Source organism: Andrena cerasifolii, chromosome 1 (assembly GCF_050908995.1).
Source record: "Andrena cerasifolii isolate SP2316 chromosome 1, iyAndCera1_principal, whole genome shotgun sequence".
Classification (NCBI taxonomy): domain Eukaryota; kingdom Metazoa; phylum Arthropoda; class Insecta; order Hymenoptera; family Andrenidae; genus Andrena; species Andrena cerasifolii.
The window spans coordinates 4,881,122-4,902,815 of record NC_135118.1 but is presented as its reverse complement, the minus strand read 5'-3'; the positions used below and the strand labels follow the sequence as shown (position 1 = coordinate 4,902,815).

General features: G+C 42.7%; 2 protein-coding genes across 5 annotated transcripts; one reads left to right on the top strand and one right to left on the bottom strand.

The window, feature by feature from the left end:
• Positions 1 to 1,013: 1,013 nt before the first annotated feature.
• On the top strand, positions 1,014 to 4,265 carry Shv (DnaJ heat shock protein family member shriveled). Its single transcript, XM_076830245.1, has 4 exons — positions 1,014 to 1,168; positions 1,382 to 1,766; positions 2,195 to 2,750; positions 3,526 to 4,265. The coding sequence occupies exons 1-4, from the start codon at positions 1,074 to 1,076 to the stop codon at positions 3,588 to 3,590; spliced, it is 1,101 nt and encodes a 366-aa protein (XP_076686360.1). The 5' UTR covers positions 1,014 to 1,073; the 3' UTR covers positions 3,591 to 4,265.
• Positions 4,106 to 21,015, bottom strand: LOC143378378 (uncharacterized). 4 transcript variants are annotated; one of them, XR_013088260.1, is made up of 6 exons: positions 19,609 to 21,013; positions 19,226 to 19,408; positions 14,562 to 14,775; positions 11,455 to 11,752; positions 7,400 to 9,551; positions 4,106 to 4,868 (listed from the first exon to the last, which is right to left on the bottom strand). XR_013088260.1 is itself a non-coding variant. In XM_076830118.1 (5 exons), exons 4-5 carry the CDS (start codon positions 11,664 to 11,666, stop codon positions 8,036 to 8,038), a joined length of 1,728 nt encoding a protein of 575 aa, XP_076686233.1. In that variant the 5' UTR covers positions 11,667 to 11,752; positions 14,562 to 14,771; positions 19,226 to 19,408; positions 19,609 to 21,015; the 3' UTR covers positions 5,440 to 8,035. The 4 variants fall into 4 exon arrangements, 3 of the variants coding, with proteins under 3 accessions (XP_076686233.1, XP_076686222.1, XP_076686213.1); XM_076830118.1 differs by lacking the exon at positions 4,106 to 4,868 and having other exon boundaries at positions 5,440 to 9,551; positions 14,562 to 14,771; positions 19,609 to 21,015; XM_076830107.1 differs by lacking the exon at positions 4,106 to 4,868 and having other exon boundaries at positions 5,440 to 9,551; positions 19,578 to 21,013.
• Between the last annotated feature and the right edge of the window lie 679 nt (positions 21,016 to 21,694).

Here is a 21,694-nt window from a genome sequence, read left to right as displayed (position 1 = left end):
TCATCTTAAGCAACGTCTATGAATTCCTGATGTCGTAAGTGAAATAGGATCGTCTTCTAGAAGATGATCTTAAGCATTTGCTTAAGAAACGTTTGTAAATACCGCCCTAAAACGGAACGATTGTTCTCTGCACTTCATGCGCAGTATGCGTGAATCGGAACGCACCCTAAATGCCAAGGTCAAGTAAGGACTTCAAAGGTTCCGCCCGGAGTGACGCCTCTTATTATATCTTCTCTTTGGAATAACTTTGAACGAAATAAAGTTTATTGAACTGAACTAAATTTAATTATTGAATATTAACCAGAACTATTAAGAAACGAATAAAGATATTTAAGGATTGATCAAAGGTTGGGCTTTATTATAACACGTTCGTGCTTTTACAACGTCGGTGATGAATTGAGAGGCGAAGAAACAGGCTTCTTCGTACGTTCGTTCCTCTTTTTAAAATTAATACATTGTTTTCGAGCGATAAGGAAGGAGGCGAAGACAAATTTCAAATGTAATAAATTTCATCCTTAACTCTTTAAAGTTCGAACTTCATGCTCCAAGAGCTTGCGCTAAACGCCGCTTGAGCGAGAATCGCACACCGCATGCTTAAACATTGTAGCCACTGAGGCTGGTATTCATAGTCGCTACATATTCTTAAGCAAATGCTTAAGCATGCGGCATCCTCTACTAACCTAGTAGCTTAGTAAAGGATACTGAATGTTTAAGCATTTTCTTAAGAATAAGTAGCGACTATGAATACCAGCATGAGAATAGCGCCCGGAGAGGTCCCATTACAGGATCGCTGAACAAAAAATGTGTGGCAACAGATGTCGCTATTAGTCGTTACAAAAAAAATCGATTCTTTTGCTGATTATAGGTTACTATCTCATGAAAAAGGCAAAAAAATCCGTAGATTTCAGTTTACAATCCGTAGATCTACGGAAAAATCCGTAGGGTTGGTAACACTGCCCGAGGGCACGTTTCTCGCTGCATATGTGTACGCCTGAAAACTCGTCTATCGTCGACTAGGATCGGATAAATTGAATTCGGTGCACCAATCGTAAGCACCCACGATCTAGACTTTGATGTTTGTTGTAACGTCTGCTAGGATGGCAGCAGTAAAATTGATTTGGTCTTTGTTCATAAATTTAACAGTATGTGTGGTCCTAACTATAGCGGGGTAAGAAAAAACCTTTTTGCATCGTCTGCTTATTATGTAGATTTGAAATATTCATTTCGCAATAACAATATAACCTTTTGCATTGTAAACCGTTCGTTTGCCAACCTATTCGTATAAGTTTTGAATTAAAGTCTTTCAGCCTCCGAACTCCTAATTAGAATCATTTGGAATTTATAGCAGCTGCATAACTTATGTTCTTGTGTATGTTCTCAGGAGAGATTTCTATGCCATTTTAGGCGTACCGTCGACGGCCAGTCAGCATTCGATAAAAAAGGCGTACAGGAAGTTGGCTAAGGAGTTACATCCCGATAAGAATAAAGACGATCCTAGTACCTCGCAGAAATTCCAAGATCTGGGAGCAGCTTACGAAGTCCTCTCGGATAATGAGAAGAGAGCGATGTATGACAGGTGCGGAGAGGAATGTCTAAAGAAGGATGGCATGATGAACAATGCCGATCCTTTCGCAAGTTTCTTCGGGGACTTTAGTTTCCACTTTGGTGGAGAGTCCCATCATCAAGAAGAGACACCAAAGGGTTCTAATATTATAATGGATCTACCGGTTACTTTAGAAGAATTATATAGTGGAAATTTTATAGAGGTAATACTTTACGTTTAATTAACCCTTCGCGGTCAGACCTTCGTATAATCAAAAGTTGGTAACACGGGGATCACTGTACCCCAGCATCATTTTTTGAGTTACCATTTTTGTATTTTTATATCTTTTAACTTTCCAGCGATAATTGTACGTTCGTAATACTTATACAATCATGGTCTAATAGTCTTTTTATAGAAATGTAAATTTTGATGTGATAAAGTTTGTAGCTGAAAATGAGCGATTTTCCACGGTTTGGGAAAAAGCGATTTTTTAATTTTTTAAAATTTTTTTTCTTGCGATAAATCCCCTTTTGAAGTTGTAGAGACACAGCATTTTAACTCGAAAATTATTCTTGAGGTACAATACACCCCGTGCGACCATGAAGGGTTAAACTAATAAATAGAATTTGACTCCTGTATTTCTGAATTTAGATAACAAGAAATAAGCCAGTTATGAAAGCTGCTAAAGGCACGAGAAAATGCAACTGTAGGCAGGAATTAGTTACTCGCAATTTAGGAAGCGGAAGATTTCAAATGATGCAGCAATACGTCTGTTCGGAGTGTCCGAACGTTAAATTCGTTACGGAAGAACGAATGTTAGAGGTGGAAGTAGAGTCTGGTATGGTAGACGGGCAAGAAACCAAATTCACGGCAGAAGGCGAACCGCATATAGATGGAGAACCGGGAGATTTAATTTTGAAAATACGAACGCAGCCGCATCCTGTGTTCGAGAGAATTGGCGACGATCTGTATACAAACGTTACGGTGTCCATGCAGGATGCTTTAATAGGCTTTAAAATGGACATAAAACATTTAGATGGCCACAAAGTGACCATTCAGAGGGACAAGGTCACTAAACCGGGAGCTCGCATTAGGAAGAAAGGAGAGGGAATGCCTAACTATGACAATAACAATCTCTACGGTACTTTGTATATTACGTTCGATGTCGCATTCCCTGATACAGACTTCACGGATATGCAAAAGGAAGGTGAGTTGCTCTGCTGTAGGGCTGTTCGAGTAGCTTGAAATTCGGACCGACCCGAGCCGAGACTCGGTTTCCGAGCCGAGCCGAGTACTCGAAAAAAGCGAGCGGCTCGAATAGAACCGAGAACTCGAATTTTTTCGAGCGGCTCCAATAGAACCGAGAACTCGATTTTTTTTCGAACAGCTCGAAGAAAACCGAGCGGGCCGAAAGTACCGAACAGTCCGGTGTGTCGAGTAGTTTGAAGCTTGAATGTTTCGAATATTTTAGAATATGTTTATATATTGAATAATGGTTTGTAACTATTATCATTATTATTTCGACTTTATTTATTTTCAATAGTTAGAGAATACTTTCATTTGCAGTTTACTCACAGTATCTTACGTTTTCCTTATGTACTATATTTTCTGTTTAACGAGTAATGAAGTGGAAATAATAATAATAATAATTACTAACGATTATCCAGTATATAAACATATTCTAAAATATTCGAAACTTTCAAGCTTCAAACTACTCGACACACCGGACTGTTCGGTACTTTCGGCCCACTCGGTATTTTTGGCCCACTCGGTACTTCGGGCCCGCGCTAGTTTTCTTCGAGCCGCTCGAAAAAATTCGACTTCCCGCTTTTCTTCGAGCTATTCGGTTCTTTCGAGCCGCTCGTTTTTTTCGAGTACTCGGCTCGGTTCGGTTCTTCGAGCCGAGTCAGGCTCGGCTCGCTTTTTCCGAGTACTAGGTCTTTACAACTCCACGGCACGATGCTAATACGTTTCCCTTTCAGAAATCAAGAATCTACTTCAACAGGATTCTGTAAATCGAATTTATAATGGAATAAGAGGAAACTAGGAACTTCGAGTGCAATGTATGTACAAAGTGACATTATAAAACGTGCGTAAAATTGAAGTGCATGTGTTGACTTTGGGCGTTTCTATACCAAGTGGTGTTCTCGCTTCCTTGAAACATAGTGGATGCCAACAGGCTTGGTAGCCAGCCGGCAAGTCAGTTACAGCGGTCACACATAGCACGACATAGTAATCGTTGCAAGTATACGTACTTCCTGTTTGATTATAAGAGACTGGCCATGTAAGTTATAGCCAATTACTTATATGGATGTCAGCAATGAGTTTAAGCATTTTATTTAACGAAATAAGTTATTTTGCGTTTAATATGCGTGAGTGGTGTATGAATGTCTTATACGAGAAGTTTTGCAATTTAAACAATGGAGGATACCAAACAACCATAGTTTAAAACATTGGCTTCAGTATCGAAACACAAACCAACCAAATATTGTATTATAATCCTTCTATCGGCGGTACTTGGAATATAATGTACAACACCATCCGTCATCAATAACAAATAAGTTAAACTCGCATTTGAGATTTTTATTAAAAAAAGTTTTGCATTAAATTATACATACAGTATTTTCTTTAGTTTACAGAGGTTTGTCCGATACCTCTCCATGTATGTATGTACTCCGCTTACAAAAATTAAAGTACAGTTCTTTTATCAAGTACAACACAATCTCTTGTAATATCTTGTCCTTCGACTAGTAACTCCTCTGTTACTCGCTCGTACGAATAAGGCCGTAAATAAATTATAATTCTTTTGTATTCTTATCGTGACTGTATCTACTGTATTTACATCTGGTGACTTGACTCACACTATTCACAGTGTTCAGCTTGCATAAATACCCCGAATAGATCAATCCGTGTTTCAGTCGTATCGAAAATTACAAGGTCTCGCTGCAAATCCATTGTACCAATTCTACGCATTCTTACGCCGGACTCCTTTGAACATCAGAGACTTTGCGATGTACTGAGCGTCCACCTCGAGCACACACTTTCGTTTACCGCGAGACTTGCGAAAATGGTATATCATATTCACGAATTACTGAACCACGAAATTGATGTTCTCCAAATTTAGGCGATACTCTAACTTCTGTTGGACCCAGTCTAAAGTTGCTGAAAGCACGCTCAACAGATCAAGCGTCGCGCGTGTGCGCGCGCGCGCAACATCCAATAATTCATTTTATTTGTATGTATATCCAGCTCATTTGATTCTGGTCAATCTAAAGGTGGAACGCACATTCTGCATTTGATAAACTCACCAAAGTGTTCGCGTATACTTACGTATATCTTCGCGCTATGCCATGGCGCTAGTACAGGCCGGAACCTATGATGTTGCAACACCGCATTTCGAACAACCATCAGTCCGATGACTTTGTTCCGGCCGGTACCAGAGATAATAGTAATGACGCCGCGACATAAAGGTAGGCTCTCACTACGCCTCGACTCGACTCGGCTCATTTGATTCTTCTTATGCTCTTCTTATGTATTTTGACAATTTGACCCACACTGCGCCTCGCCTCACCACGGCAGGACTTCGAGCCGCGGATTCTTTCCTCGAAAATACTCTGAGGAAGAGAGGTGAGGCGAGCCGAGACGAGGCGTAGTGTGAGTTGATGCAATGCCACCGCTTTCGCTGGCCGCTAAAAGAGGAAGGAAAGAGGTTCTCTGAGCAACTGGCCAAACACATGAACCGAGGCAAGCTGAGATAACTTCAGGTACGGAAAACCCGAGGCGACGCGAGCCTAGATGTGAGTGCGAAAAGAAGTTGCGCCGAGGCGAGGCGAGGTGTAGTGAGAGTCTACCTTAACGCGCGAAAGGTTTCATAAAAATTCAAATAGGACCTGATGACAGCGTTGCCAAATTCACCATGCTCCGCCTGTTACTAGAGATGGCCATGGCTATGCGCTTATTCGGTAAGTGACGAGCGTTTTGACCTTATCATCGGGAACTGCAACATTCGTACAGAAGCTTGCGCAAACATATGATAATCAGCGAATAGCGAACATCCACACATGTAAAGGGTGTCCCAATAAGAGCGTCAGATTCAAATTGCGCGGCATTATTGTTCCTTTATCTGCCATCTGCTTTGTGGAGATTAGTAATCATGGAAAGCTACAGGAATTAATATGTACTTTGTACTGAAATAAAAATATCAGCACGTTTTGAATAAATGATGCCTTTTATTAAAAAATTAAATTCGCCGCTTTTATTGGAACACCCTTTAGTTGCTTGCTGAATGACATGGTTCCCCTTAAACGGCCTACAGACGATGCGATTTACCGTACAACCTAGTTGTACAACATAAGTCGGCTTCGACCGTTTGAAAGGCAGTTGCAACGCGTGTAGCGTGGTTATACAATTTGCAGTACGATGCGGTAAAAATCTGTGATTTTGTTCCGCCGTTAATTAACAATTCTATACAAATGGAAAATGAATCGTTTTGGGCGGATTTATTGAAATATACCTGCCGTCAACATTCGTGTTTGTAGGATGTAAAATGTAATGATTACTTGAATAAACAGAAACGAAATGCAAGTTACGACATTCTATTAAAAGAATTGAAAGATACATACCCAAGGCAAGTATGGAACGCTTGAAAAAGAAAATTAATAATATTAACATTAATGATCGGTGCCATTGCGAAAACGTACTGCAAGACGATGTGTTGTACAAGTGGACGCTCGTTTGCGAGCAAAAGTGAATATTACCTGCCTCTGCAACTGTCTGTCCAACTTGTCGTACAACTATATAGGAGACAGTGACGGATTTAAGAAAAAAGGCCCAGGTGGCAAACGCTCTGAGGGGCCCATTTTTGGAGGAAAATGAAGAGGTAGTTTACTAAAACGCGGGCTAAGTGTAGTAGTACAGAAACAAAATAGTGTTGGTTAAAATCATTTAACTTTTTTTTGAAGATAGGTCCCTAGTGGGGCCCTCTGGGCAGGGGCCCATTTCTCGGGAAAATGAAGAGATAGTTTCTAAAAACGGGCCAAGTGTAGTAGTACGAAAAGAATGTAGCGTTTGGATACCTATACCTAATCATATTTTTTTTAGTCTTAGGGCCCTGCCGGGGCCTTCTGTGCAAGGGCCAGGCGGCAACTGCTCATCAGCCGCCCTGTTAAATCCGCCACTGATAGGAGAGCATTAGGCATGTGGGCGATTATCCAACAAAGATCATTAAGTGCATAACACTTTAAACGCATATGTAGATTTTCTTATATTAAGAGAATATTTTTGGTAGCAATTGTATCAATAATATTCGACAGACTGTAACTTTAGAACGCTCGGAATAGTCGTTACTGTCGTAGCACCCAATGTCGCGACGCGGCAATGTGATCCTAAGCTTTAGGAGATAATCGTGTGGAAAGATTGAAATAGGGCACCCTGTATATGTTTGGCAGAGGGCGGTTGGAAGAATTTGATAGAAATAAGGGGTTGGTGGTCTGAAAGAGTTTGAGTAACACGGGTGGCGCAAAGCTTTGAAAAATGTCCCTCCAAGTCAGTCAGGCTTTCCCGAGCGTTCGTTACTGCCGAGAAAGTTTTGCTTAACTTACCCTGAGCAAACATTCGAAGACTCTTGGATGATACTTTCGATGCCTTCGAAAGAAATTGTGCACACGATGCAAATCCCAGACGGTGAAAACACGCCCACGCTGATCTGTTAAAGAGCAAATAAGAGCCTTTCCTGCATCAGTCAACATCTCGCCGTGGATCTTCAGTCGATAGTGTGTAGAGATAAACAGTAGATTTGTTGGCCACCTGGCAGTACTCTTGTATTATTTACCCTATGTAGAACTTGCTCGACTAAACTGTTTAGTGGATGAGAAATCGTGGACAGTGCTCGATTTGACTAAACAGTTTGGTGATCGATAGTAGCGTGCACCAGATCTAATACCATGCTCACGAATTATTATAAGAGAGTTGCAAAAGCAAATACTAATCATGCGAAGTTGGTGTCTTTCCGCTGCACATTTGTATTGTAGCGATCAGAATCGAATGAGCCGGATTTACAAATACTGAGTAGTGTGGACGCTCAATCTGTTACGCACGAAATTGCCGCGAACCACGCTATACAGGGTGAATCGCGTAACGCGATTACCTTCAATTATTCTGTTAGTGGACCGATCGAAATTCATTTGGCGTCGCAAAAAGTATTTTTTTCGAAGTTTCCAAGGTCAGTTTCAACAACAACTGATAAAAGAGTATACTATAATCATCGAGCCTCTGCGAACTATCTTATGTGACCCAAAAAGAATTTCCGCTTGTTCCGCTAATAACAGAATAAATTAACGTGATCGCGCTACGCGGTTCGCCCTGTATATCCTTAGAGTAAGAACCTTTATCACAGTACGATTCATCCCGTGCCGCTGACCACTGCGACAATTCTATGGAAAGGCGTTGAAGCCGTGAGCAAAGCATTCGAAAAGCCGACGAAATGCGTCAGCTCTATACGCAGTAGCAGTACAACCTCATGTTGAACTCGTCTACGCAGGCGCTTTGTTTCCCATAAGCGTTCAGTCTGCTGACCGATCCCACCAATTTGTTGCTCTTATCCGCGTCCCTGTACCGTACCGTGCCCTCGAATATCGCGTCACCAGGCTCCGTTTGTATGGTGATGGTATAATCGACAAGATCAGTCTTATCGCCCTTGTCCTTCCAAGCTTTCGCCGCTCTGATCTCCTTCACCTTGAGTACAGCGCACTGCACGAACTTCTTCAGCATCTTGTTCAGCTCATCCACGAGGAAAAGAGCCTTGTCCCGCAGGCCCTCGTCGTTCAAAGGAACATCGTTGCTGTCGTGGCACATGCACCAATGGCTGGCTATGCCTGCCATGCTACACGTCCTGTAGTTAGGAACAGGCAGGAACCAACTGATCCCGCGTGGCAGACTCTTGGCATTCGACAGCGCCTTGAGACGACTCTTCAGGATGTCCTCCTTGAGGTTGTTGGAGTCCAGCAGGTCCAGCAGGGTCTCATGCAGGTCGAAGGCAGTCGTCAAACTGCGCGCATTCCTTCGTAGGTTCGCCCAGGCCACTTCGTACTTATCCTTCCACCAGTACGGCAACACTATGAACACGAACGGTAGGCTGTCCTCCATTCTGCCCTGATAAGTCTCGCGGAAGTCTCCCCATCTCATCCCGTGGTCGCTCATCACTATCAATGCCGTCTGGTTCAGTAGCTGTTCGCTGAACAGGTAGTTGATGAATCGATGGTAGGAGTCGTCGCCCAGCTGTGGGTAGTTAAAGAAATCGTGGCTAAGGCTTGCCTGCCAGAACATCGCGAAGTACGGCTCAGCGGCGAACTGCGAGGCTGCCTTTCGGGTGTAGTCGAGTATGTTGTCGAACGTCTTCCTCGTTCCCACGCAGAGGTTCGCGTTCCCCTTGTGCGTGTTCCCTATGTCCTTCTCCGAGGCGATGCAGAACGGTCTCAGATAGTAGTCTGTCGGTTGCACACGGAAGCCAGGCTTCAGATAGTTGAACGTGGTCATGGCGCAGGCGTCCTCGCCGAACACTGTGCGGTAGCCAGCCGCGCTGTAGTTCTTCCAAATGAACGGGCACTCGTCGAATGTTTTGTCTTTGGTCTGCCAGCACGTGTCGTGCAGCTCGCTCTGCGACAGGCCGCTCAGAACAGGCACCAGGTTTGGGTACGTGTTGTCGGCCACTTTCGTGTAACCCAGCATCTCCGCTGCGCCGAGATTCTTCAAGGCTTGGACCGTCTTCGGCATCATCCTGTGGAAGTTGAGCCTGGAGATGGAATCGAGGCCCACGATTAGCAGGCTGAGGCGTTCTGTTCTCGAGCTGGTGGCCCTTACTTTCTCCAGTTTCTCCTCCACCGAACGGAACCGAGGCAGGAAGGCGTGGTAGTCCTTGTATATCACCTCCTTGTTGCGCGAACATTCGATCTTGACGAACTCTGCATTCACGGTCGTCGAGTTCTCGAATCCGAAGCAGTCGTTGCTGTACCTGCAAAGTGGCGACATCGACATGTCACTTCATTCTTCATCGAAGGAGGGACGGAGGAGGGGTTCGAAGGATGCGAGGCCCGGTGTAGACGAGTGGTTTGCGGGGCAGGCTGCCGCCACGGCAATTACCGGCGGTTTAGTAGAACATAGATTTACATGAAGCCGTTCACATGGGACGCAAAGTTTCGCGGCTACTAGGCGGCATGTTTGCCTTCGTTTTGACGAACGCACGGCGGCAAACTGTCTAAAGCCGCTCGTCTGCACCGGGCCTAAATGTCTATTTACACACATCAGTGACGTGTTCATTCTGTTCCGTGAAATTTCGTCCATGACAGTGGCAAAAAATATGTCCTTTTTAAGCCCTTCATTTTATAAACATATGTGCTTCAGTGTCAATTTCGCATCCGTATCGTGAATTAGGATTTCGTTGATACCTTTGCTGTTTCACTGACGCGTCATTGGTGCCCCATCTGGATTTTTTAAAAGTTTTTCATATTTTTCCGTAAAGTTTCCTATAGTCTTTACATTTTTTTCAATTCGAAATTATTGACGAACAAGTTGTAGAATTAGTGCGTTAATATCCAGTTCTCATATTCTTAGTTTCTTAGATACCTATTCTTCCGATTTCCTTCCTCTTCGTCCACAATTGTGGCGATCATTGTCAAGTTATTCCCCGAAAAGCGAGTGGTATTGGTGAGCATTAATCGAGAACTTTACGAATCCGTGACGGAATAGACGTCTCTATACACATGGGTACTGGAAAATATTTATTGCATCACTCGAATAAACATTCTATCACATATATCTTATTAGATATTAGTACTACTTAGGAAAATATTATTGCAAAAATGTGTAGCTCACTATAGTGCCGCACTCAGGATTTAATCTTGGGGGGAGCCGAGTTAAGCGGATAAAAATGTTTTTAATGCAGATTCAATAAAATTCATTCGGTGAATATAAAAATTTAATTAAACAATAAATTTCAGTTTTCTTTTCTTTTTACAAGGCCCCTTCTTTCGGAGGTGTTAGCTCCCCCCGGGGTGTGCCATTGGTTCACTATCCTGGCTAAAATAAGTTGTATACGAATCATTTTATCAATCGTAATGCTATGAAAATTGTGCGCGTGTTACGTAAAGAAAGTTGTGGCGAGCGAAGCGCGCCACAGCAGTTTCGTGGAAAGAGCGCGAACCACAACAAACGATCGCGAAACGTGACCTCTCCTCGTCCTTAGGAGAGCGGTTGGAATTGCGACGTGATGGGGCCTGTAATGCCAGATCGGGGACGGGTTCCCTCGAGAATTTCCCCCACCTCGCGATTACTACGCCGGAGCAGCGTGTCCGTGAGCTCGGCGCTTCGGAGTTGACTCACGGACACGCTGCTCCGGCGTAGTGTGCGCGAGGTGGGGGAAATTCTCGAGGGAACCCGTCCCCGATCTGGCATCACAGGATGGGGCCAAGCGTGGCCCAGGTAGTCGACGCGAGCTAATAACGGCGAGCGCCAGCGAGCGACTAACGAAATAAACGCATATATAGTATATTATCTAAGAGCACAGTGCTATTATTAAATTCCTACAGCACCCCTACAAAGTAATGCAATAAATATCACTGATACTGAACTGACACGTCACAGATGCGTATAAATGGGCCTTAAACTGGACAGTTTCATATTATGTACGCCTTCGTTAAAGTACGCGACTATGGTTACACTATTTGTATTCGCGCGTGAACATTGAATTCGCACCGATCAAAGCACATGGATATCTTCTTTTCCCACATGACGGGTGTAGAAAATACGATTAACGAAAATTAGCGAGTATTCGTTAACGCATTTGCGGAGACGGCGTTAATGTTGCATTGCGATGTTCCAAGAAATCGTTATAAATAAAAATGTTCGGTTCTACTGACGTAACAATGTTGTCCTCGTCCTTCATCCGCCAGAACGGACGCCAGCAGCAGTCGACATCCTCCGATTTGTTGTAAAAATGGTGCACCGCGTCTGGATTCACGAATATTGCTGTGTTGTTTGAGTCGACCAGAGGGAGATAATCCCCGTGCTCGCAAACGATCGGATCCTCCTTGTGAATGAAACGCTTGCTCACTGCATCGTAAGGGTCCATAGCTGGGAGTCGACAGCCTTGGTTGTACACCACGTAGCCGGAATTGACCACGGGTGTGAAGAATGGCTTCAGTTCCACATAATTCTCTGAAAGCCAAGCAATTCTGTTAACGGAACATGATCGCGGCAATTAGAGTAAAACGGTTCCGTGAGCATTGCTTAACTTTTACAACGCAGTTGTAAGACTTAACTTGTGCAGCCTGCATATTCAGAAATTCAAAGTTTCCAATTACACAAGATTGAATACACAGTTTGTTATTAATAGTTAATAATTTTGTACTAAGTAGTTTGTAAATAACAATTACAGTATTGGAGCACGGACAGAGTTGCACGCGTCAAGGGGGGATGGCGCCTTGTTGAATTTTTTCTACAAAATAGGTTCGACAAATTAATTTGAGGTTTGGCAGGCTGTTTTATTGTACCTTGAACTATTGTTCTGAATTTTTGCGTGACAATGAATAAAAAAGCATGGCAGATACAAAAAGAGCGTTGAAAAATCATCGGGTGACCCTGGCGTTGACGAAAAGTACTGTAAGGGTTATTCGAAACACAAAAAGGAAAATAGATTCTTAATCTATATGAATGTGGCTATGGGTGGTAGTAGATGCATTAAGAAGAATAAAAAAATCTTAAAATGGCAGCCTTTTGAAGAAGATGAAGCGCCCTGATTTGAGTCTGAGAAAGGTTTTGCCTCAAAATCGGGAAAACTTCTTTAAATAAAAAACGAACGGTAACAGATACCGTAATAAATCTACTATCACTCATAGCCACATTCATATAGTTTAAGAATCTCTTTTCCTTTTTGTGTTTCGGACAACCCTTACAGTACTTTTCGTCAACGCCAGGGTCACCCGATGATTTTTCAACGCTCTTTTTGTATCTGCCATATTTTTTTTCTCACTGTCGCGTAAAAATTCAGAACAATAGTTCAAGATGCAATGAAACAGCCTGCCAAACCTCAAATCAATTTGTCGGACCGTTTTTGTACAAAAAATTCACAAGTAATTACCTATTTTTCGGCCCAACAAGGCGCAATCCCCCTTAAGCCATTCTATTACGTTCAGCGGCAGTGAATAGTTATGCCCCCCGCTGTAGACTACCACTGTCGGCGCGGCGCGGCATGTTCTGCCACAAACGAAATACGGTTACCACGTCTGTTGATATTTTCTGGAGGAAAAATGTCTGCCGTGTCGCGCGATGTAGTCAGATTTTGTCAGACAAATAGAACAATATCTGCAAAAATTGGTGCATTTCGGGTGCCCTTTCCCCGTTGATCGTTTTGTAAACATACCTATTTAAATGTTCATAATGCAATAATAACATATGTTATTTTATCCGCGAGAGTTCATAGAATAGTTTGACGTAACAAGTAGCCGAATAACCAGGTATTACTGTTTAAACACAAGAACTGTCAAAGGTTGAAAAAGTTGCATTTTTCTCACAACAAGTTTCTCGAAAACTGAGGTTGAGCGCGAAACGCGGTTTGCAGATTCGTATTCGGCGCGCAAAAATCTATAAGAGACGGCTATTGAATCTAACAAGCCCAGATGACTGACGAACAGTTGTTCTATGAGGTATGCATGTTTTATTTGCTAAACTGCTACAATGCAATGCTAACACAGCCGTATATGTACTTCTTTCAATGATAAGAGCACGTGGACAATTTCAGACAGGTACGAAGTATGTCTTATCGCAGGCACTGGCCAATCGTCAGGCCCCAGGGCGTCGCATCAACGTATGTCACACGCTTCCTTATCCGCCTGCGAAAATCTAATTGATCTTGCTACTACATGTACATAGAATCGACTGACTTGATTTTCTGGGGCCTCGCGAGTTTACGACCTGCCATAAAACAAAATGATTCATATAACGTTGCACGTCGCTTAACCCTTAACTGGTATCCTGGGGTCAGTTATGACCCCAAGCACGCAAGGTTCGCTGCAAAATATTTGGTTGTCTAAGTTTGTAAACTGAATTTCTAATTAATTTGATCATAATAGTTTAACTTTCTACGTATCTATTACTTTATACATTACCTACGAACAAAATAGTTTACTTTACAAATTTCTGTGTCCTTTTTTATTTGGGGTCTGCCACGACCCCAAGATAACAGTTACGTTTGAAAAAACAGTATACCAGTTAAGGGTTAACTCGTCCCAACAAACACTACCTATCATATTATGAATATAAAACTATACCTAGCGTTCCTCTTACAAGGGAAGCTAGGCAACCCTGGAGCTCGGAAAATGATGCAACTTTGTGCGCAAGTAGAGTTCACCCGTAACGCAAACCTATTTGCAGGGGGTGCGGAATTTTTTTTGCTCGTGAAATATCGCGAGAACGGTGAAAGCTATTGAAAAGAAGTTTAAACAGAATTTGCATCTTTTTTGTTATATCTACAAGACTGCGCACAAATAATTATCGAATTAAGGAGGGGTGGTGGGGGTACCTTGAAAGGTATGGATTTTTCGATGATCATTTTTACGCGGTTTTGTAGATAGAAAAAAAATGCAACTTTTGTTTAAATTTAGAACAGAAAATTCCGCATTTTTCAGGGGGTGACGCGCAAATTTCTGAATTTTCGGGTTGCCTAACTTCTCTTAGAAAAATTAAGTTCACCTTTGAAATCTCTCCCATTTCTCCACCTGCAGAGAACCCTCCATATCAAACAACTTTTGTAAGAACAATTTTTCCAATACCTTCCGTCCCTTACGAGACATTAACAGTTAATACCGTTTGCAGTTAAAGCGGACAGTGTGCATTTCTTAGAAAGTTTATAACACGTGACTGTGCACTTGCTGGCACGTGGTAGGTAGCAGTTTACTAAAATTTGATTGCACGCCGAAGGAATGAAATTAAAAGCACCGAGGGATCCTTTCAATAGAGTAAGAAATACCTTGCGCACTGTCATTGGCGATGGTTCCAAAGCGTACAATTCGAAATTGGTACGTGGTGTACGTGTTTATGATGATCAGCGATGACAACAGGAAGATTAGAATAGCTATCAGCCATCGTCGTAGTCGCAACCGGTTCCTACACGCCTTGCCATTGAATTCCAAATTGAAAATGCGTTCATTGTTCAGCGCTTTTTTGTCGCCACGGAACACTACCTTTAACATAAATACACTTGTGTCGGTGAATCGATCGTTTGGTCAAGCTTCCTTCGAAAATTCCCACTGTATTTCAGCTACGAAAGAAGGCCAGAAGTTAGTTTCGATTATTTTCAAAAGAATATAATCTGTTTCGTAGAAGGTTCTCACGTAAATTTTTAGGCTCTCGGCTAAAATGTATCAATCGTATCTAATTAGTAACACGAAATTAATTTCTCCAAATATTTTTAACATATAAATTCTTAAACGTCACTGTTAACTAACGAGCAGAATTTCGCGCGTGTTATTCCATATCACGTATGACAGGCAACAAAAGTAATCAAACATTTGGTGTATCCGCCCACCACAATAAAGAAGACGAGGCAGGTCACATGCGATGCTTCGAATAACTGTTTCCGTTCTGCTGATATTCCACAGGAATGCCTGACTGATTGCACTAGGAATTTCGACGCGTGAAAAAAAAATCCGAAAATCATGTTCCAGAAGAAACGGAATAACTAATCGGAACTAATCGGAGTGCAGAAAATGTTTCAAGCCAAAGTTATTGAATGCCATGGACTCTATTAAGGGGAGGTTCCGATCTAAATGTCGATTTTTTTTTTATTTCATTTTTCGAATGTTCAATCTTTTAGAAATACGTGTTTAAAAGGATTTGTTGAAATTCGTAAAATTCCCGAAGTTATAGGCATTTGAGTAGCGGCAAATGCATGGGTAACACCCGGCCACTCGGCACTCATGTAAAACTTTAAACGCGTTTTTCTCGAAACAGTGTTCTCAAAACGGTGGGCGCTGTATCTCCAAAAATTATTATCCGATTCGACTGAAACTTTTTTTATTTTGAAGAATATACTTCTGGATAGGGGGGATACCAGAAAAAAATACAAAAATTTGAAAATTTATAATTTTCAAAGGCGTTGCAATGATGAAAACTATAGAGAAGAAGTGATTTCAAACTTCAAGTGTCGTTGTTTAAAAAAAAGTCATTTTTTGTAATTTTTTCTAGCCCCCCCCCCCCCCTAGACAGAAGAATAATCTTCAAAATAAAAAAGGTTTCAGTCGAATCGGATAATAATTTGTGGAGATACAGCGCCCACCGATTTGGATCAATTTTTTGACGCCTTGACTTTAACGGCTACCCAGGGCCGTCTGCAATGATTAATTATAAAACAAAAAATATATTTCTATAACTTAAGACATCCTTAATACAATGCAAAAAGTCCCATTAAATTATATATAGCAGTTTTCCTTTAATTAATTCCTAAATATTTATTTTTTTGGGCTCTAGACCAAAAACAGCTTCCGGGAAATCAGTTGTAATTGCGCAGTAAATAAATATTTTTATACCAAAACATAATATAATAACCTGTTAAAGTGTCCCTCATCTGAATACAAAAACCATTACATAAAAATATGCATGTACTTTCTGAAATAAATTCGCTAAGAATCGATTCTTTTTCTACCCCCTGACGGTAGGTAACCCCTTAAGGGGGGTTGCGCCTTGTTGGGCCGAAAAATAGATAATTCTTTCTGAATTTTTTGTACAAAAACGGTTCGACAAATTAATTCGAGTTTTGGCAGGCTGATTTATTGTATCTTGAACTATTGTTCTGAATTTTTGCGTCACAATGAACAAAAAAACATGGCAGATACAAAAAGAGCATTGAAAAATAATCGGGTGACCCTGGCGTTGACGAAAAGTACTGTAAGGGTTATCCGAACACACAAAAAGGAAAATAGATTCTTAAACTATATGAATGTAGCTGTGGGTGGTAGTAGATGCATTAAGAAAAATAAAAAAATGTTAAAATGGCAGCCTTTTGAAGAAGGTGAAGCACCCTAATTCGAGCCTGAGAAAGGTTTTGCCTCAAAATCGAGAAAACTTCTTTAAATAAAAAAGGAACGGTAACAGATACCGCAATAAATCTACTACCACCCATAGCCACATTCATATAGTTTAAGAATCTCTTTTCCTTTTTGTGTTTCGGACAACCCTTACAGTACTTTTCGTCAACGCCAGGGTCACCCGATTATTTTTCAACGCTCCCTCTGTACCTGCCATATTTTTTTTCTCACTGTCACGTAAAAATTCAGAACAATAGTTCAAGATACAATAAAACAGCCTGCCAAACCTCAAATTAATTTATCGAACCGTTTTTGTACAAAAAATTCACAGGGGATTACCTATTTTTCGTCCCAACAAGGCGCAATCCCCCCTTAACCTGTTAACTGGAGAAGACAAGTTAACTGGTTACTTGAAAATCTGCCGATTCGTCCAGTTGATTTGTCCCTATAATTTCGAAGTTTATCTTGTACAACAGTAGCAAGATGCGGATTGTTCGGCTTGCCTTTATCGCCGTACCGCGCGGAATGAAAGAGAGGCCGCAAATGAGCGAGTGACACTGACGAGCGCTCCTGTCGCTCATACGCAGTAGGTACGTTCCATTTGCCACGGCAACGACAGAAGTGGAGGGAATAGCGGCAACCTTGTTTGGAGGGAGACAACACTGCCCTTCTTTCAAGACGCTACTGTACATTATTCATCATGTTTTAGGTGTTCGATTATCCACTTGCGCTGGCAACTAATTCACAGATGCGCGTGCCAAAACCCTCCGCTGTAACTCCCCGTGAGGCGTCACTTGAAACCAGAAGACTCGGTAGGGTCTTACACAAAGAATTTTACACAGACATGATTTACACTACATATTTCATCGAAATCGCTATCTCCGCTATCTATTTGAATTACTCATTTTCTTTTTGCATTTGTCGACATAATATAACCAGAATCACTGTAGCTTTCCATTTTACAATATGGGTGGAAGTTACTAAGATAAATTAAATTCATTATTTGATTTGACTGGCGCGGAAGAAAACGTATTGCAAACAGTAAGAATTTTGAAAGAAGTACATCTGCATGAGATACTGCATCGATAACGCTATGCCACCTAGTGCAATCAGAAAATCTGCTTTGAGAAACGATCTTATTGTCAGCCGACGTGCCGCTAACGTCACATTTATTTCTGCGACAACTGCCTACCGACGTGTACAGTACGGCGGCGTTGCCGACTTTGTAACAACAACATTTAGTCGTGCGTGGCACGTCTATCCGGCGCAAGTGGTTATACATCGCACTTACTGTGGTCGAAATTAGTTAACCCTTTCGCCGCTAGTGGCGCCCACAGGCGTTTTAAGATCTCGTAAAAACGGCATGTTTTTAATACAAAGCCTTGTGTTCTGTAGCATCGGTTTTAGCTGAACGCATACCATCTATAATAATTATTAAAAACATGTGGTTTTTAATACACCGGAGACGTTCCTCATCGTGAAATGATTCAGGTATAAAAATACGAGAATTGATATACCATTTAATTTAGGAAGATGGAAGGCAGGCTTCTTTTGTCACTTTCTAGGGGACTAGTGGGTGTACTCAATTTTTCACATAAAAAGCACCACAGAACGATTACAAATGAAAAAAAAAAGATTCGCAACACTGTACGCGAGGCACGCAGCTATATCAAAACGTGGGCAAATGATTAAACTCTCATTCGAAAATGCAAGCAGAATTCATTTCCATTTTACTCTTCCATTCTGTTTCTTCTACCGTGATTGTCGTTTATTCGCCCTGCTTATGGGGGAACAACCCCTCGAAGCCCGGAAAATGGTGCAATTTTTTTTAATTTTATGTTAGATATCCATACTTCGTGGGAAAGTCATTGATATGGGGTTTAAACGTGCATGTAGTGGACAGTATTTTAGAATTTTTGTGTGACAAGACACACAGTTTTAATCGAGTTATAGAGGTCGCCGTAGAGCGCGACGCGTCGAACACGATCTGATGGTTTTCCACTTTATTCACGTCGCGTTCATCTGAGAAAAATAAAGGAGAGCATTTTTTTAAATCTATATTAATATAGTTACAGTTCAGCGTACGGAAATTTAATGACAATAATTTGTTTAGAAATGGCGGAGCTTATAGGGGAAAGTTCTAAAATTTCGAGTCAGTTTAAGGAAAAAATCAATATATTTTGGGGTGGAAAAAATAGTAAAAATAATTTATTTTTAATTTCCGTATGCTTAACTGTAAATATATTAATATAGATTAAAAAAAAGTGCTCCCCTTTATTTTTCTCAGATGAATGCGACGTGAATAAAGTGGAAACCATCAGATCGTGTTCGACGCGTCGCCCTCTACGGCGAACACTATAACTTGATTAAAACTGTGCGTTTTACCACACAAAAATTCTAAAATACTGTCCACTACATGCACGTTTAAACCCCATATCAATGACTTTCCCACGAAGTATGGATATCTAACATAAAATTCGAAAAATTTGCACTTTTTTCCGGGCTTCAAGGTGTTGTTCCCCCCTCAATCTCTTCACAAGTCTCTTATCCTCGCAACAATTATAATAACTGGTATGAACAGCCAGAGGAAGAATGAGTAACGACTTACCTCGTCTGGAGAGTAATTATCGCACATGACAGCGCCACCTCCGTTGTTACCCACTTTCGAGTGATTGAATGGTGCACCGCATCAGAGTATATGTATTACCCATTGCAAGAATGTTATCGCAGGTTTATCATTACGATAAGATCTCCCAATAACTCGGTGCATTTAACAGTCGTTCTCGCGTGGCTATGACAAAACGATCAATTTTTGCAACATTGCAGTTTCACAGTCAAGAAGGGGATGATTTAGTAATAACATAAAAAGAAAAGACTGGCGATCTGAGCGAACTCAACGAAAAGATGGCGATGAACGTATTACATTGATAATTAAAAAAAAAAAACAATGATAGGCTCACCAGCGAAATCTCTGGATTTGATCATCCTTACCCTCACTGGCAACCCCCGGCGAAGTAGCCCCAGATTGAAGGGAAAATACGTTCCCAGGCATCGTCGAGAGAGTGTTTGCCAAACATTGGGAAACGTTTCCGCTCGTCCGTAACGATTTCCGTAAAGAAACTTCATGCGACCGTACTTCGACATAGAACGAATCGCGAAGGTCGTCAAATACGTTTGCCAGCTGGTGCGTTGATTCTTCGGGAGTTGCTTCGACCAGGGTACACCCACGTGACCGTTTCACGTCAGAGATGTTCTCCTTTAGGGTTGAAAGGGGTTCTATCGCCGTGAAACACCTCTCGCTGTGTATTTACGAGGCTAGATTTCTCAAACTGCGTTGCGAGCCTTTAGCCACCCACTTGGGGGTGGGAGGTGTGGTTTCCATCGTGGACTGAAGAGACTGACGATTCGATGTACAGCATAGCGGTTCAAGGTCTTGGGCAGAAAATTCGATGCTTTCTAGGTCACTGCGGAATTACTGGTAATACGCGAGTCCGGCTACCAAGTAACACTTCTCCTTCGAAGATCAAACTGTATTACCCTTTGCGATAGCAACCTGGTTCTCAACGGAATGTTATAATCACGGTACGTCAACGAGACACTTAAACGAAACGGACGCCCTAATTCGCTGTCCTTGAGCGCCAGGAAGGTTTCAATTCGGTGCACTCGATTGCAACCAAGCCACCGAATCGATGCGTTTTAGCGCAACGATGGTTCGAACCATTCTCCCCCGGTCTCGGGTCATCCTCGATGGGATATCGTCCATCGAATTCTCCACCAAATTTCGAGGGCCCTTAAAACAGGTGGGATTCGACGACGTCCCGCATGGTGGATCTGTTGTAAGGCGGGCGGTGATTGATTCGGAGCACTCTGCAGCCAGTTCGCCCGGTCTTTGGTTAATTCCTCTACGGATCTAGCGCCCAGGAACTTGAGGATCCCTCGGCGATCGGCGGAGCCTCGAGGGCAAGGACGTCCGACACCGAAACTGCGGACAACCGTCACCGAAATTGCGGACAACCGTCACCGTCACAGAGGTCCGAAGTCACGATTCAGCTTGAGATGCTCGCGAGGAGTCTGGCCGCGACTGGACCAGGTTGAACGTCAGGGAGGCGATCGGTAGGCCCAGCCAGATAGGTGTGCACAGCTCTGTCGGGATGTCGAGCCTTCTCCTCCTCATGTTGTCCACGTGGCCACGTGGGGACGGGGCAGTTCCGATCCCCGGAAGACGTCCGAGGCGTTGCCGTGGCTGGGATTCAGGCGAAATGCATACACAGAGGGAGGTCTTGGCAGCGAGGAAACGAGAGGAGAGACGAGGATCTGGTCGATAGGCGCGCGCTACGCTCGCTGGCTCGCGCGCGCATCTACTCTGACCCCATCGGGGGAATCAAGCGCAATTGGCGTTTTCCTTTCGTCGTGGTCCAGCAGCTTGATCGAGGACAGTTCGGTAGCTCAAGTAGCCTCAGTTTCGCGGGAATCGAGCACTTTAGTTCTCTTGGTGCAGCGGGGATTGGGCCATTGGGAACTACGGAACAGCACCGTAAAGGTCTACGCATACGTATCAATTCCGCGTCGCTTCGGTGCCGTCAGTGCGAGTGGTAAAAAATATCGTTTCCCTGTTCTCGAAGGGAGCAGTTCACACTTGCCTGTGTCAGTTGCTCGCACTGAAACACCGGCCATTCACACTGACGGCACTGAACCGTCACGGGACTGATATGTGTGTGTACACCTTAATCATGACGTAGGCGAAATTTGAGTAGCAACGTAACAAAAGGGAGGGATAGGAAAATGAAAGAGGAAAATACGCAGAGGTGCGTGCGAGCAGGTACCGTGTGAAGACGAGGAACAGCAGTATGTTGTCGATCACTTTGATTCACGTATAGATTCCCCAGCTAGGCGCTCCCTATACACCCTAGCGTAGCGCGCGAAGGATGGGCCGGCTCTTTCACAGTTTGGGCGCAGTTGGTCTTCGAGAATCAAGGGAACTCGATGTACTATGATACTACTATTTATATAGGGATTTGTCTTTCCATTGTCTCTTCGAACTTACCTTTGAGCACATAGAGTCATCGCGGCTTGACTT

Bases quoted from the DNA above. Each gene is read 5' to 3' on its own strand.
- Shv (XM_076830245.1), top strand. From the start codon at position 1,074: ATGTTTGTTGTAACGTCTGCTAGGATGGCAGCAGTAAAATTGATTTGG. The intron at 1,767-2,194 runs GTAATACTTTAC...TTCTGAATTTAG, and splicing joins ATAGTGGAAATTTTATAGAG to ATAACAAGAAATAAGCCAGT. The intron at 2,751-3,525 runs GTGAGTTGCTCT...TTTCCCTTTCAG, and splicing joins CACGGATATGCAAAAGGAAG to AAATCAAGAATCTACTTCAA.
- LOC143378378 (XM_076830107.1), bottom strand. From the start codon at position 19,252: ATGTGCGATAATTACTCTCCAGACGAG. The intron at 14,776-19,225 runs GTAAGTCGTTAC...TTTATGTTAAAG, and splicing joins ATAATTACTCTCCAGACGAG to GTAGTGTTCCGTGGCGACAA. The intron at 9,552-11,454 runs GTCAGTAGAACC...GCCACTTTGCAG, and splicing joins GACGAGGACAACATTGTTAC to GTACAGCAACGACTGCTTCG.